The 17719-nt window shown below is 40.5% G+C and overlaps 1 protein-coding gene across 3 annotated transcripts in view; it reads right to left on the bottom strand.

Annotated features, from left to right (window-relative positions):
- Window positions 1–17719, bottom strand: part of DAAM (disheveled-associated activator of morphogenesis-like protein) — a 368710-nt gene that overhangs the window by 141829 nt on the left and 209162 nt on the right. For all 3 annotated transcript variants that reach the window (XM_070099657.1, XM_070099673.1, XM_070099665.1), the window contains exons 2-3: window positions 9408–9545; window positions 7786–7901 (exon numbers count right to left, since the gene is read on the bottom strand). In XM_070099657.1, the coding sequence (XP_069955758.1) occupies window positions 7786–7901; window positions 9408–9545 (254 nt within the window). The remainder of the gene's footprint in view (window positions 1–7785; window positions 7902–9407; window positions 9546–17719) is intronic.

Raw genomic sequence — 17719 nt, 5'->3', positions numbered from 1 at the left:
GGACCCGAGATTTTCCAGTGACAATTTGTTTCATTGAGCTCTTTATTATATCAAGGGAACTGTCGTAGGACACTCTTGATTTGTTGGTGAGAAGATTGGATGGTCAAGGGACCCCATTCTACTTACTGTTTGCTAGGAGCCGGCATAGAACCCTTCGTTTTCATTAATACATATTGTTTAATTGAAGTAGGGATCGAGCCCTCTGGTTTATTTACAGTTTGAGCAGAGCAGGAATTGAACCCTCTGTTTTCTTTGATACCCATTTCATTTTTCCCCTGGTAGTTTAAGTTATTCTTGCAAGTATGGAGGAATACCAGTTTTGGATGAATGCTGGAAGTTAGGAATAACAGGGAAAAATTTAGAATCTTTCATTAGTGCTAAGATCCAGGAAAGACTTGAAAGAGAGAGAATTGAGAGAAGAGAGACAGTTAGAAAGGGAAAGAGAAGAGAATAAGGAGAGAGAAAGAATAGAGAGAGAATCAAGAAAGACAGTTAGAAAGAGAAAGAGAGGATAAAAAGGAGAGAGATCGAATTGAAAGAGAAAACCAAGATATACAGTTAGAAAGGGAGAGAGAAGACAAAAAGGAGCGTGATAGACTTGATCATGAGGATAGAGCTAGAGTACGTGAGGAACAAGCTAAAGTATGTGAGGAACAAGTTAAATTAAGAGAACTTGCGGAAAAAGCAAAGGATAGAGAAGTTGAGGAAAGAGCTAGAGAAGTTGAGGAAAGAGCTAGAGAATGTGAGGAAAGAGCTAGAGAATGTGAGGAAAGAGCTAGAGAACGTGAGGAAAGAGCTAGAGAACGTGAGGAAAGAGCTAGAGAACGTGAGGAAAGAGCTAGAGAACGTGAGGAAAGAGCTAGAGAACGTGAGGAAAAAGCTAGAAAACTTGAGTTAATAGAGAGAAAAAAGGATCGCAAGCTCGAAAAAGCTCACCTTGAATTAGAGAATAAAAAGTTAACTCTTACACAACAACAATTAGAGGAAGGAGTAATTGAACATCATGCAGCTAGTGCACATATTCCAACACCTAATTTACCTCCCTTCACAGAGGGTGAAGACATTACTTCATACATCATCAGGTTTGAAAATACCGCTACCCTCTGTGAATGGCCTGCTCACACCTGGGCTACCAGGTTAGGAATGTTATTTTCTGGTACTGCTTTGAATATCTATGCAACTTTGTCGCAGGATATCATATGTAATTATAACCTACTGAAGAAGGCAATCCTTAAAGCATATCAAAAAACCACAAATTCTTACAGGAAAGATTTCAGGTATGCCACCTTACAGCCTGGCCAAAACTTTCAGCAGTTACAAGTAACACTCTTTCGTTTGTTCGACTTTTGGATAGAGAGTTCAGGAATTGATCACAGTTATGAATCTCTTAGAGACTTCATGGTTGCTGACCAGTTCCTGACAGCTCTTCCTCACCAGATACGAACATTCATCAGAGAACGTAACCTGATTAAAGCTGAGGAAGTTGCTGAGGCTGCTGACCTGTATGCTGAGGTTCACAATTCCTATAAAGACCTAAAGGGATCGAACCCTAAGGGCAAGGGTTCATCAGACCTTAAGAAATCAAAACCTCTAGTGGAAAGTAAAATGACTTCTTTTATTCCTGTTTGTCATTTGTGTGGTGTTAAGGGACATAAACGTCCAGATTGTCCTTCTAAGAAGGTCCAAAAAGTTGGAAGATGTTTTAAAGACTGTAATGACCAAGCACCCTTCTGTTCAGGAACAGTTAATGGACTTAATGTATCTACCATTTTACGAGACACTGGATGCACATGTATAGTCATTTCTGATAAGCTGTTCCCTAATCTTAAAAAAACTCATTCCTCTGCTATACTTTCAGACTACTTGGGCCGTACGGACACTTTTCCTACCATCCGTTGTTACATTAGGTCTAAATGGTTCACAGGTTGGTCTGAAGCCGTACTAGCTCCCATCACTTCTTGCTCCGTACTAATAGGTAATGTAAAAGGTGCCATTCTTCCTTCTGAGGTTGACCTTTCATCACCAAAGGTGGACATAAGCTTTTCAGATCCTCTTCCTGTAGAGCCAGAGAAGCCCCTCGAAAGTTCAGATGAGACAATGTCTCGCGAGATTCATGTGGGATTAAAACCCAGTAATGCTACTCTCGAAAGCGAGGTAGTAGGATCACCGGTTCACTTGTTAGATGAAAGTGAAGATATCACCTCCGATACCATAAATATCTTGACTAGGGTTCAGACCAAAGCCCAGGCTTCTCCTACTGTCCATCCTTTGATTTTCCCTGACTTTAAGCCTTTAGATATATCGAAGGACTCCTTTGTCAATTTACAACGTAATTCCCCTTCTCTTCAGAATTGCCATAATGCCGCTAAACAAAATCAAGTTATCCAAAGGAAAAACTTTTCATATAAATTTGAATATATAAAAGGTATCTTGTACAAGTCAGTATTCAAATTAAATTCAGATGAGATAGACTATTCCATCTTAGTTGTTCCAAGTCAATGCAGAGAGACTGTTCTTAAAATGGCTCATGACCTGCCAGTGACCGGACATTTCTCGCATCGTAAAACCTTAAATAAAATTAGGGAAACCTATTTTTGGCCAAAAATGTCCTCAGATGTCACTACCTATTGTAGATCGTGTAAAGTTTGCCAACTGTCATCCTCCCGAGGTACCAGGCGAGTACCTATGGTCAAAATGCCAGTCTTTACGGTACCCTTTGAAAGAGTAGCTATTGACATCGTTGGTCCTTTATCTCCACTTTCATCTGGGGGACATAGATATACATTAACATTAGTTGATTATGCTTCGAGTTTCCCTGAAGCCGTTCCCTTAAAGACCATAACTATTACAGAGGTGGCTGAAGCCCTTTTGTCCATCTTCTCCAGAGTGGGCATCCCTAGAGAAATTTTGTCTGACCGTGGGACACAATTCACATGTGACTTAATGCAACATCTATACCAACTTCTGGGAGTGAAGCCTCTCTTCACCACACCCTATCATCCCAGCTGTAATGGGAGGATTGAGCGCCAGCATTCGATTCTCAAGTCATTTTAAGGAAACTTTGCTCCCTTAAACCTAAGGAGAGGCATCGTTACCTACCCTGTGCTTTGTTTGCCATGAGGGAAGTTCCCAGTGACTCTTTGGGGTTTTCACCTTTTGAACTTCTCTATGGTAGACAAGCCAGAGGTCCACTGTCCATCCTTCATGACTTATGGACTAATGAGGAGGTGAGTGCTGAGGTTCAGTTTTCTTACCAGTTTCTCCTTGACCTTAGATCCAAACTTGAGGAGACCTGACATAGTTTCGAAAAACCTAAGCTTGTCAATGGACCAGTACAAAACCTATTTTGATTCCAAAAGTCAGAGGAGAAGTTTTAAAGTAGGGGATGAAGTTCTTGTACTTTTGCCTATCAAGTCAAATAAATTATTAGTAGCATGGAAAGGTCCATATAAAGTATTAAAAATTTGTGGGAAAGTTGACTACCTCATATAAGTCAGGGGGAAACCTAAGCTTAATCATATCAACATCCTTAAGAAATATTACCGAAGAAATTCGGTTAACTGCCTTAATAACTTCGACTTAGTTTCTCCACACGAACTTGATAAGACAACTGAAGAATGTAAGGTGTGTGTAATTGACACCTCTAACTTAGACTATGATGAAGAACTACATGACTTGGTGACTCTTGACCACTCGGACGCAACCAACATTAATATTAATGAATCTTTGGATGACCATAAGAGACATGAACTACTTCAATGTGTGAGTAACTTTTCAGACGTCTTTACTGATATTCCAGGTGTTACCTCCACGGTAGTCCATAAGATTGACTTAGTGACGGACAATCCTATCAAACGAAAATTACATCCAGTTCCAGTTCACCTTAGGGATGCATTTGACCGAGAGGTAGACAAATTATTAAAACTAAAGATCATTGAACCTTCAGTATCTGCATATTGCTCACCAGTAGTCATGGTTAAGAAGGAGGATAATTCATATAGACTTGCTATTGACTTCACAGGCCTTAATGCTATCACTCGGTGGGATGCTGAGCCTATGCCCTTAATAGATAGTGATCTACACAAATTTTATGACTCTTCCTTCTTTTCAGAGATTGATATTGCACAGGCATATCATCAAGTAATGTTAGATCCTTCTTCTAAGCAGTACACCACTTTTCCTACACACCAAGGACTGATGCAGTATAGAACTATGCCCTTCGGTTTGGTAACTGCCTGTGCTACCTACATGAGACTGATGAGAAAGGTCTTGGGTAATATGCCAAATGTTTCAGTTTATTTTGATAACATTTACGTAATGACATCCACGTGGGGCGAGCATATCCAAACATTAACATCAGTTTTACGTAGGTTACGCTCACATGGCCTCACTGCCAAGCCGAAGAAATGCTTCCTTGGGTATAACAAGATTAGATATCTTGGACTGATACTTTCTAATAACTCTCTGCAGCCTCTTCCCAGTAAGATCAAAGCTTTATTAGAATTTAAATTCCCCAAAACCAAGAAGCTCATGCGTAGTTTTCTTGGTTCTGTAATTTTTTATGCACAGTTTATCCCGAACCTTACTGATCTTACATGCATCTTATCCGACTTCCTAAAAAAGTCTGTGAAGGAACCTCTTGAACTTTCCGACGTAGCTCAGGAAAAGTTTAATGAGATTAAAAGTATCTTTTCGAAAGACCCTATACTTAAGATTCCAGATATTAATAAAACATTTTATTTAAGAACTGATGCCTCCAATACTGGCTTAGGTGCGGTGTTACTACAATACCATGATGGTACTCCCTTCCCTGTATGCTTCCTAAGCCGGAAACTCCTATCCACAGAAACGAGATACTCCACCATAGAAAAGGAATGTTTGGCCCTTGTGTGGGGTATCTCCAAACTTAAATTTTATTTGCTGGGAAAAGAATTCATTTTAGAAACGGACCACAAACCTTTGATATACCTAGAAACTTTTAAGGGAACCAACAGTCACCTCTTGAGGTGGACATTGGCACTCCAGGCTTTTAAGTTCCATATTGTATATATCAATGGTTCATCCAATTATTTCTCTGACTGGTTAAGTCGTGACAGTCAGTAGAAGATTTGTTGCCTTACGCGACTTCCACATGTTAGAACTTTTTCCTCACCTATTCTTCTTATACTCCTTGACTATAAGTCTTGGCATGGGGGAGTGTGAGGGAAAAGTTCAATAGATAGGAGTAGCGAGGGAGTATATAGTAACAATAGTTTCATTGCCGGCTACTTGTTAAGGTAGGGTAAGTCAAGCTCCTGCTATTTCCCCCCCCTTTTTCCCCCTCCCAGAAAGTGATAGTTTGATTGCCGGCTGCTTGTTAAGGTAGGGTCAGTCTAGCTCCCACAATCCCTTCCCCTCCCTCTTCCCCCCACTGAAAGGTGACGTGTGGGGCTCCGGTTAAACAGTAAATCACTCGACTCACAGCTCCCAACACTACTGTAAGTACACGCCTGATCATATTTTAGTGGACTTATTGGTTGAAAGCTTCACTTTTGACCAATAATTAACTTAGTCCTTTCAGTCTTGATAGGTTAAATGTTAATCACCACATCTTTTAGGTACTGTACTTATCATGGAGAGTGATTTCTTAAGCAGTGGGTAATCTGTCTCTCTTTACAGCTTGAAATGACAGAGAGGGTCACCTGCCAATCAACGAGTAGAATTGAAGGAGACGGACTAACTTCCTGAGGAAACCCCTCAGGAGGTAACCCCTCATCATTGCAGCAGTAAAGAACCTGCTTTCCTGTCATCGGGATAGATTATTCACTGCTATACTGTGAAGAACTATCCAGTGGATTGTCACCAACACCTGCGACCCCCCCCCCCTCATCAGCAACGGCTACGATTTCAACAACACGCAGTGACACCAACACCAGACACCCAAGTTTTATATGTATTAGCGTTGAATTCAGATATCATTTATATTTTTCATTTTTCATTTTCTTCAATGTAGGATCAATATTTCATGTTTAAGTGTTTTATATTTTATATTCTAATTAATAAAGTGTTTGTTTGTCAGTTTTTATTCTTTTTCTATGCATTAATTTTCCTGAGGAGGAGCCAGCCTTGGTAATACTGACTGAAGTTGTTACCGGGCTGAGTAAGCCTTCACAATTTATTTATCCTCATCAGTAATAATGGGAACCTTAGTAATAGTCGACTGGTGTGGGTCGCATCCCAGGACAAAATTGACCTAACTTGCCCGAAATGCTCTGAATAACAAGGGGCTTTCTATGTCAAATTGACTCAAACGAGTCAATTCTTTGACACGAAACATGTGAAATAGCATAGGCTATATTACCAAAATTACCATGATAGTTATCATTATTGCTTGAAAAAAAGTTATTAATAGCTCGATAAAATTATCATGAAACCTTTACAAAATTATCATATTTTGAAACCAACAAGATAACTTTATAAAGGTTACCATGACAGTTTTAACAAGTTATTATAACTTGATAAGTTATCACAATAGCTTTATAAAGCTCTTTAACCACAAATACTGCTATAAAAGTTTTACGATGTTTCATATGCCTTCGCTATGTACTTGTGAGCTTCCTGCCTCTTCAACCCACCTCAGTCCTTCTTGTCAATGCTTTTGGCAACAAGGGACGAGGATAATAAAATCCTGCAGGAGGATACAGGGAAGCTGCAGAAATGTTGACACGTGAGCAATGGAGCTAAATCTTAATAAATAATAAAAAAAACGTCAGCAAAAGGAAGGAAAGTAACTGGTTCCCTATCATTCTTATCCTTAATGTCTCTATTTACCTTGCAGTAAATAGGTGTACTTGCGTGTTATGTGACTGTATTGTTACTCCTGGAAAAATTAAACATATGCAGTATAATGCAATCACTTATTAACTACGTTTCACCCACACACTGGGCTTTTTCAGGTCACAAACAAAGGTATTTTATGCCTTTTATCTCCCTCGTTACACTTAATATCCCAGTTCACCAACAATAAATAGGTACCCGATTGTCAGGTATGGACAAGTTTCCTAACATCTGATGCCTCTATTCATCTAGGAGTGGACGACAGCTGACCAGTCTTGGCTGTATACTAGGTGGTAGTATAACTTTGAAAAAGCTGGGCTTTTAGCTTGTAAAGTGAACTGTGAAGAAAAAAAGGGGCAAAGCAGCTGGAGTGGATATTATGCGTCTGTAGTCTGAAGCAGTGACCAACATGATGACCTCGACTGCGTATACGTACAAGGTTAGTGAATGTAAGAACAACTTTCAGGTACTGTACACCTGGTGGGGTTTTATATCACGAGTAATGTAAAAAAAATCGCATAAACTCTGGGCCAAGATGCATATACTGTACACTACATGCGCACATTACATACATAATGTTGGAATGTGAAGCGTCAGCATGGAGGACACTACAATGTAAAGTAGTGGAATTTGTATTGGTATTTTCTAAAGAGCTGAACCCGTGTAGGGCACAGCTCAGACTCCTGCAACACAATTGTCCTCAAAGGTTATACTGTGAATTAAGGAAAGATCCTGGACTTCACCTTACGAAACAGACAAATCAAATGCGATAGTAATTATGGACAAGGTAAATTATAGTGGAAAAATGAACATGTTATTAGAAAACGGGGGAACGTGTGGGCCCTTAAAGCAAAATAAGTCTGCGGGCCATGACATTCATGGGCTCTTCAAAACTGCCTTAAGTGAATCACTATGGATCAAGAGCCCTTTACCAGTATCAAGGTAACTGAGTAGAGGAGCAGCACTTACCTGAAGCCATGCACAGAGGGCCGCTTGATGTTGTCAAGGTTAGGCTTAGGAAGGTCACTCCAAGTCGGGATCTTCGTCGATCTCTTAATGGAAGCCCAGTCTGGTTTCAGGCTCTCCTGCAAGTGTAGGCTCTGTTATAACCAGCAGTCAACACCTCACACTTAGAATTACTAACTAATCCCGTACCAGAATTAGGAAGCCAGTGAGTCCATATTTAGGCTATGGGTGTACTTGAATAGTATACAAGACGAAAAATTACACACGTCGCTTTATCAGTACAAATTTGTACTGATAAAGCGACTGGATGGCGAAACATGTTGTGGAAAATACTGCATATTTTCCGGAAATACGGTAATTTATAGGTAAATAGATGTCCTATATTGTATATAATAAAAATTATGTTATCAAAAATGGGAAGAAGCTGCACCTGCGCAGAAGACACTCGCCATTATTGTTTGAATTGAACAGAACGTTAGTGAATAATAATAAGAATTTTTTGTGCTCTAGAGGTTAAAATTGGGCTGACAACTCTCAAATAGGAGGCGAAATTGTTGGATGTGTATTCCTGCATAACTTGAGATATCAGGTGACTGGACAAGACAACTCCAGGAACCTCAGATAAGTCTGTGATGTTTGTAACTCTGGCCAGTGTTATTTTCTTGTATATAGACAGTGAGGTTTTCTGAGTATGATACACCTTGATCTCCAGTCAAATTGGTGAGTGATATTAAGATATATTCTGTTATGTATATGTGTGTATATATATATATATATATATATATATATATATATATATAACCATTTATTAATTTTAATATACAGTCCACAAATTTATATATTTACCAGCATTCCTGGTGATACATATTTCATTTGTAATTAATAGGTCCAGAACAACTTGTGGATATGACAGTGGTAGGTATCGAAGGGGGACATTTTTTGCGACCTAGGTGTCCCAAATTCCTACTTGTCTAACTGATAAATAATATTTATCTTTGTTCATTTACTGTTATGTACATAATGATACATTCAGATAAATGTAATTTTTCACACATGTATTGATAAAGCCTATGGATGGCGATACGTCTACAAATAAAGATACTCAGATATTGCATGCTTCTAATTCTTTATCGGGCGATTGGTGCACACGCAAAAATGTTGTAATCTTGAGAGCACATCAAAATGTACAATATGTACATTTACCTAAAGTCAAGGATCTGAATTAAGAACTGATCCCCAGAGTCACACTTAGGAACTTATCCCTAGAAGTAAAATTGAGAATTGATCTCCAGGATTAAAAAAAACAAGAGTCCCAGATTTAGAATTAGCGATTTATCCCTAATGTTAGAATTAATGACTGACCCCCAGAGACTAAATTTGGAATAATATTTTTATATTTTATTGGACTTCAAGTGTGTGAAATGCTAGCTGGAAAATTTGCTATTTTTATATTAATTAGGAAGCACTAAACCCGAAGAGGTGGGGGAGGAAGGCAATCAAGTTTGATCCAAGGAAAGGGAGGGTAGCTCTAATTCCCTTGACCAAGAGCCCTTCACCAGCATCAAGGAATTCCTCTTTACAGGGTAGAACTATTTTAAAAAATACCAGTTTTTTATCTCTCTCACCTTGACGTCGTCCCATGCGGGCCAGGGAATCTTGTCAACACCAGCCTTGACACCAGCCCAGGCAGCTGAGGGCAGCTGCTCCAGGCCGGGCTTAGGGCTGCCCTCAGCCTCCACGCCCCGGAAACACGATCCAAGAGCCTGGAAAGAAACACTTTGGTGAGTGAATGGGTAAATAATTCTTTTAACACTTGAATGTAAAGGCTGAGAGCCGTTATTCAACCTCGGCTCACTTACAGGCTAAGAGTTATCCAACCTCGGCTCATTTACAGGCTGAGTTATCCAACCTCGGCTCATTTACAGGCTGAGTTATCCAACCTCGGCTCATTTACAGGCTAAGAGCTGTTACCCAACCTCAGCTCATTTACAGGCTAAGAGTTATCCAACCTCGGCTCATTTACAGGCTAAGAGCTGTTACCCAACCTCGGCTCATTTTCAGGCTAAGAGCTGTTATCCAACCTCAGCTCATTTTCAGGCTAAGAGCTGTTATCCAACCTCAGCTCATTTTCAGGCTAAGAGCTGTTACCCAAACCCAGCTCATTTTCAGGCTAAGAGCTGTTACCCAACCCCAGCTCATTTTCAGGCTAAGAGCTATTATCCAACCTCAGCTCATTTACAGGTTAAGAGTTATCCAACCTCGGCTCATTTACAGGCTAAGAGTTATCCAACCTCGGCTCATTTACAGGCTAAGAGCTGTTATCCAACCTCAGCTCATTTACAGGCTAAGAGTTATTCGACCTCGGCTCATTTACAGGCTAAGAGTTATTCGACCTCGGCTCATTTACAGGCTAAGAGTTATCCAACCTCGGCTCATTTACAGGCTAAGAGCTGTTACCCAACCTCAGCTCATTTTCAGGCTAAGAGCTGTTATCCAACCTCAGCTCATTTACAGGCTAAGAGTTATCCAACCTCGGCTCATTTACAGGCTAAGAGTTATCCAACCTCAGCTCATTCACCTGGAGGTTACCTGGAGGTTATTCCGGGGATCAACGCCCCCGCGGCCCGGTCCACGACCAGGCCTCCCGATGGATCAGGGCCTGATCAACTAGGCTGTTACTGCTGGCCGCACGCAGTCCGACGTACGAGCCACAGCCCGGCTGATCCGGCACCGACTTTAGGTATCTGTCCAGCTCTCTCTTGAAGGCAGCCAGGGGTTTATTGGCAATTCCCCTAATGCTTGATGGGAGGCTGTTGAACAGTTTTGGGCCCCGGACACTTATGGTGTTTTCTCTTAGTGTACCAATGGCGCCCCTACTTTTTATTGGCGGCATTTTGCATCGCCTGCCCAGTCTTTTACTTTCGTAGGGAGTGATTTCTGTGTACAGATTTGGGACCATTCCTTCCAAGATTTTCCAAGTGTAGATTATGATATATCTCTCCCTCCTACGTTCCAACGAGTACAAGTCAAGTGCTTCCAAGCGTTCCCAGTAGTTAAGGTGCTTGACAGAACTTATACGTGCAGTAAAGGATCTCTGTACACTCTCTAGATCTGCGATTTCACCTGCTTTGTATGGAGATGTTAATGTACGGCAGTATTCCAGCCTAGAGAGAACAAGTGATTTGAAAAGGATCATCATGGGCTTGGCATCTCTCGTTTTGAAATTTCTCATTATCCATCCTATCATTTTCTTTGCACGTGCGATCGTGGCACTGTTGTGATCCTTGAAAGTGAGATCCTCAGACATTACTACTCCCAGGTCCCTTACATTATTTTTCCGCTCTATTGTATGGCCGGAGTCAGTAGTATACTCTGTTCTAGTTATTATCTCCTCCAGTTTTCCATAACGGAGTAGTTGGAATTTGTCCTCATTGAACATCATATTGTTTACCGTTGCCCACTGGAAAACTTTGTTTATATCTTCTTGGAGGTTAACCGCGTCCTCAGCAGATGACAGCCTCATGCAGATCCTAGTATCATCCGCAAAGGATGATACGGTGCTGTGGTGTATATCTGTTTATGTCTGATATGAGGATAAGGAATAAGATGGGGGCGAGTACTGTGCCTTGTGGAACAGAGCTCTTCACTATGGCAGCCTCCGATTTAACTCTGTTGACCACTACTCTTTGTGTTCGATTTGTTAGGAAGTTGAAGATCCATCTCCCCACTTTCCCAGTTATTCCTTTAGCACGTATTTTATGGGCTATTACGCCATGATCGCATTTGTCAAATGCTTTTGCAAAGTCTGTGTATATTACATCTGCATTCTGATTTTCTTCCAGTGCATCCAAGGCCATGTCATAGTGATCCAGTAGTTGTGAGAGGCAGGAGCGACCTGCCCTGAACCCATGTTGCCCTGGATTGTGCAGATTTTGGGAATCCAGGTGATTTGCAATCCTGCTTCTTAGCACTCTTTCAAAGATTTTTATGATGTGGGATGTCAGAGCTATTGGTCTATAGTTCTTAGCTAATGCTTTGCTGCCACCTTTATGGAGTGGGGCTATATCCGTTGTTTTAAGTGACTGTGGAATTTCACCCATGTCCAAGCTCCTCCTCCATAGTGTACTTAGGGCACGCGAGAGGGGTTTCTTGCAGTTCTTAATGAAAACAGAGTTCCACGAGTCTGGGCCCGGGGCTGAGTGCATAGGCATGTTGTCAATGGCTTTTTCGAAATCTATCGGAGTTAGGGTAATGTCGGAAATCTGGCATACATTTATGGAGTTTTGAGGCTCATTCATGAAGAAATCATTTGGGTCGTCGATCCTCAGACCGATTAGTGGTTCACTAAACACAGAGTCGTACTGGGATTTCAATATTTCACTCATTTCCTTGTTGTCGTCTGTGTAAGTCCCATCCTGTCTGAGTAAGGGCCCGATACTAGATGTGGTATTTGCCTTGTTTTTGGCATATGAAAAGAAATATTTTGAATTTCTTTCAATTTCACTAATAGCTTTAAGCTCCTCCTGCCTCCTTCACAGGCTAAGAGTTATCCAACCTCAGCTCATTTACAGGCTAAGAGCTGTTACCCAACCTCAGCTCATTTACAGGCTAAGAGTTATCCAACCTCAGCTCATTTACAGGCTAAGAGCTGTTACCCAACCTCAGCTCATTTACAGGCTAAGAGTTATCCAACCTCAGCTCATTTACAGGCTAAGAGTTATCCAACCTCGGCTCATTTACAGGCTAAGAGTTATCCAACCTCGGCTCATTTACAGGCTAAGAGTTATCCAACCTCGGCTCATTTACAGGCTAAGAGTTATCCAACCTCGGCTCATTTACAGGCTAAGAGCTGTTATCCTACGTCAAATCTAAATCTTAGGCTATCTTAGTGTTTTGCATTGAAATCATTAACAGCCCCCCGGGGTGAGACCCACAACAGCTGATTAACACTCAGTTACCTACTTACTGTTATGGTCACCCACGTAGTTACTGGACTTAACAAATGGTGTTTAACCTGCCTTAGGCTTACCATCAACCTCCACTCCACGGAAATACGACCAGATTGGATGTAAGGAACAAAAAAACTGGTGAATGAACAAATGATCACCCATTCAGTTGCTGGACATACCAAACGGTATTTGCTTTTACCAAGCGACGTATCACCCAGAAGGCTGCGTCAATTGTGTTATGAAAAAACAAGTTAGACCAGAGAAACAACCTAGAAAAACTCAACACCTGTTAAACCACAAATATTTGCAGATCTCACCAGATATAAACTACACTAAGACTCTCAACTCTGTTATGTAGATTTAGCATTTAATCTGCAATTTGGAGAATTAACGTTTGACGAAGATTTTGATTCGCCCTGAACCATCATTATCTCATGACCATGTTATTAATGATCCATGATGGCCATCAATGCCGGCTGCAGTTTCCTCTCTTATAAGTATGGATTATTTGTGAACTGGTGCAGCCACGGTATTGTAAATTTGGCGGAGGCTGTGACAAGGTAAACGTCGGTGATACTAGAACGAGCCTGGAAACACTCCTCAGTGAATACATCAATACAGAAACAATTTGAACAGCGTGTATACAACACAAGAACTCCACCAACCATTTGATGAGATTCAACGACACCAGCTTTGTGATTAGAGACAAATTTCCACAGACGAAAATGCCTTTATTTTTAATCGCCATTTCAGATCCTATTAAACAGTAAAGGCAGCTTCATCTCTAAAACATATTAACACATTAACACGAGTTCTTAAAACAATAAAACCCGATCATAACGTAGCAAACAAGAGTTACCACTAAAAGTACTGGTATTACTACCACTCCTACCATCAATAGTACACGCCAATAGGCCAACTACAATGCTTATGCAGTTTCACCTACAGAACAAAGTGGTTTTAAGCAACTAAATACTGCGACCAGCCGGGAATCGAACCCGGGACATTTACTCACCATGGTGGTCAAGTAAGTTAAGGCGTCGCGAGGTTAACTTGGTTCCCAGGAGCCGGGTTAAAAGTACTGGGTTCGATTCCCAGCTAGTTGCAGTACTGTTAGATACTCTGTGTTCTTGTATTGTTTATAATGGCTTGACAAAGCTCATGGGGAGCAAAACTGCCGCAATGTCTTTGTTGCATGTGTCCTTTTACCTAACAAATTATATTTCTCATTAAATCATTAATACAATACACCCCACTCTTCATTATACAGATCCAATCATTTGTATCATGTATCTCATTCTCCAGGTAATCCCATTCTTCATTAATACATTCAGTACTACCAAACATCCCACCCTTGTATGCACGGTCAAACATTATTTCCCTACACACGCAGAAATGTATTTTTTATTATTTGGAAATAAAGTTAAGTATTATCTATATTAATATTGTTGGTTAGTTGGTTTGTGAGGTTTGAAGCCTATCAGCTGCACGCACGCGCACAGTTGGATCTGGGTGTAAACACTGCTCCAAGCATATTATCAAAAATACATATAAAGTAATTCTTAAAACTTTAGCGGCAAGATAAGCAATCCTAAGAATCGCTCTCAGGGGCGTGAATACAGATTTGTTTATGACATACACACCGTATAATGGGGCTGATACCGGAGTATGAGTTGAACTTGCCTAGCATGTGCCTATGTCTACTGCAATCCTCCACTGTTCTTGTGTATGTGGCGCCAGCATGGAACCTACACCTTATCAGACATGAAGAAACTAGAAGTGATCCAAAGGTTTGCAACGAGACTGGTGCTGGAACTGAGGATAATGGTCTACTAGGGGACTCGAGGAATTTCAACTACATTAGAAAAAAATGACGATCGGAGAGGGTGGGGGGGGGGGGGAGGGCGGAAACAAACATGACATTCAAAACACTAAGAGAATTAAATAAAGTAGTCATGGACAGGCTGTCTGAAATAAGAGAGGGAGCCAGGGAACATATAGCAGCTGCAGTGAGAAAGGTACTTCATACAGTACTTTTTTACCTTAAGTATAATAAAATGTGTTAATAGAAGAGACGGTGGAGGCAAACACTACACACAGCTTTAAGGGTAGATATGATCAAGCCCTAGAGACAAGAAATCAGTAAAACCGGTCGAAAAAGTGTTAAGAAATGGAGACAGCAACAATGAATGTATCCACTCCCCTCCTGAAAATTAGGCGAATACACACACGTTCACACAAAAGTAGGCTAAGGCGCCTTTCCAATACTGATCACGATCAATAATACAAAAGTGCCAGACGGTACCGGTCCCTGTGGTACCAAGAGACACTGGACTGTCAGTCCTAGTGACCGTTCATCTTGTGGTACCGGCGAAGTGATAACTGAACCATCCGTTTCGTTGAACACAACGGGGAAAATGCCATAAACCAGCTTGCAACAGCAGTGTGCTGCAACAACAGATTGTTTCTGACTATTCTCATTATTTGTTCTAAACAGCCTGGGATCTGTATGTAACTTGCTATTCATCCATAAATTATCGAAAAAGGATTTAAAGTTAAACTTTTGTGAGCTCCCTCTCTCGTACAACTCCGGGAGCATGATTAAGTCTATGACTTGGCTAAACTTGTATAAAATTTTCAAATATAATTTTGGTTTCTCAAACAGAAGTTTAAATAACAGCCAGAAAAGAACTACCAAACGAGCTTAAACAAAGAAAGAGTGCAAACAGGAACTACCAGATCGATTGCACATCAAGTGGAACGTGTCAAGTGAAACATTTATAAAGAACGGAACAAGATGAGTGGCACAAGACGTCGCCACTGCTGGACCAAGGTTAGGTTACATATTTCCGGAAGCTCGGATCGCACAGGAGAGTTGAGTAACATGAACTGTCAAGTGTGTGGACGGAGACTGGGGGGACTCATACACTAGAACATGAAGTCCAAACACCAATCCATTTAGTCACACATCCACACACTATACATGAAATGGGAAATCGCTACATTGTTAATGACAGTCAGGGTATCTAAGATCTTGATGCTATATCCACACCTTGCACTGGCTAAATATACGAACTGTTATTTAAAGAGACTAACCTATTTGACGAGATTATTACCTAGTAAATGCCCAAACTTTTTAGTAACAAAATACATGAATTTTCTTGAAGACATATCTACTTAATGTACTGGATAGATTTACCATGTGTGGATATTATAATATAATGTGTAGACTACCTACGTGAAGAAATTGAAATACTTGAAATGACTATATCTTTAAAGATACAACTGTGCCCAGTAGGGTCCGATAAAGACTCACTATGACATCTGTAATCCTTGTTCTGTTGTGCTACCTCATACATAATGAACATGGGGCACACAATAACTAGCCGTTCAGGCGGAACTAAGTGAAGTGAGAGCATGTATCTTGCGGTGCCAGTGCGGCTCGTCACTGAAAATGGTTATATGCTCATACCACCTTGTAATATTGACAAACACCTGAGAGACCGCAAGAGTTGAAGTGACAGTCGTCAGTTTCGCCAGTAGGGGCTGACACTATCACATTAGCAGCAATTGACCCACCATCGCCACAGATATATAATTGTTGCAACAATTATATATCTTGCAACAATTATATATCTTCATCTCCGAAACGTTTCTCCTACACGGTAGGCATCTACAGACGAATACAGAGGTAATTAAGTATGGAGACAGAAGCAGTGGAGAGGTAAAGATAACGCGATCAGTCCATCAGCCTTTAACAAGTAGCTTTGGAAGCGGTCAGTCCCTCAGCCTGTAGAAGTGTCGAGGTTCGCAGTCTTGAAACAACTCTTCCCCAGGCTTAGAGAGTGACTACCTTAAAAATTACTACAAGGCTGATGGACCGATCACGTCTTTACTTCTCCACTGTTTCTAGTCACCTTTGTATTCGACTTAAAAAGCCTACTGTGTGTGGGAAACGTTTCAGAAACAGAAGATACTGAACTGTTGTACATGTGTCTTATTTACTTGTCGGTATTGAATACCATTATGCTAATGATATCAGAGGCAGCGTCCTGATCGACTACCTCGCTTGAAAAAATATATGACGTCCTATTCCTTTTTAATTCTATTGATAGCTTGCTGCCAAATGTATGTCCACTTTTCATTTACACAAAGGAACTATATATGTTCTGCCAATCCATTCTCTCATACATGCAAACACTGAACAAATACACCAACCACTGTATAACCAACCCTGCTTTTAACATTTCTAGGCTTAAAACAGAAATGCTAAAAGCAGATGGGGCTACAGTTTTATAGAGGTTGGTGTATATGCATGAAAGAAGATAAAATACTTAAGGATTGGCAGAGAGCAAGCACAGTGTATACAAGGGAAAAAGGAGACAAAAATGTGTCTAAGAATTATAGGGGGACAGGCCTGTTGAGTATACCAGGTCTCGTGTATGGTAGAATAATTATTGAAAGAATTAAGGGTAAGACAAAGTAGAATAACAGAGGAACAGGGATTCAGTAAGAGTAGGGAATGTGTAGACTATTTACATTGAAACATTAAAGTGAACAATTTAGAGAAGGTATATTATACGGTGAATAGGGGAGCAACATACGTGTTGCAAATGTATAGTAGAAGTAACAAGTTACTCAACACAATAAAGATTTATGTGGAGAGCTAGGCTTAGGTTAGGCTATGCAGGAGGCAGATTATTTTTCCAGTAACAGTAGGCTTTAGACAGTGATGTGTAATGTCATCATGGTTGTTAAACATTTACAGATGTGGTTGTATAAGAAGTGAATGTTGGGAAAATGTGTGGAATAAAAAGCTAACAAATTAGATACAAAGTAAAAGTTGTGACATTTTCTGTTTTCCGATGAAAGACTTTTTGTGAGATTCTAAAGGAAAATTGCAAAGATTAGTGGATAAATTTGGGAGGATTGCTGAGGTAGTTTGGGCATTTAGAGACGATAGAGCAAAATAGGATGACGAAGTATAT

The sequence above is a fragment of the Cherax quadricarinatus genome, chromosome 5 (genome assembly GCF_038502225.1).
Source record: "Cherax quadricarinatus isolate ZL_2023a chromosome 5, ASM3850222v1, whole genome shotgun sequence".
Classification (NCBI taxonomy): domain Eukaryota; kingdom Metazoa; phylum Arthropoda; class Malacostraca; order Decapoda; family Parastacidae; genus Cherax; species Cherax quadricarinatus.
The sequence above is the reverse complement of the archived record's forward strand: the minus strand, read 5'-3'. Positions and strand labels throughout refer to the sequence as shown.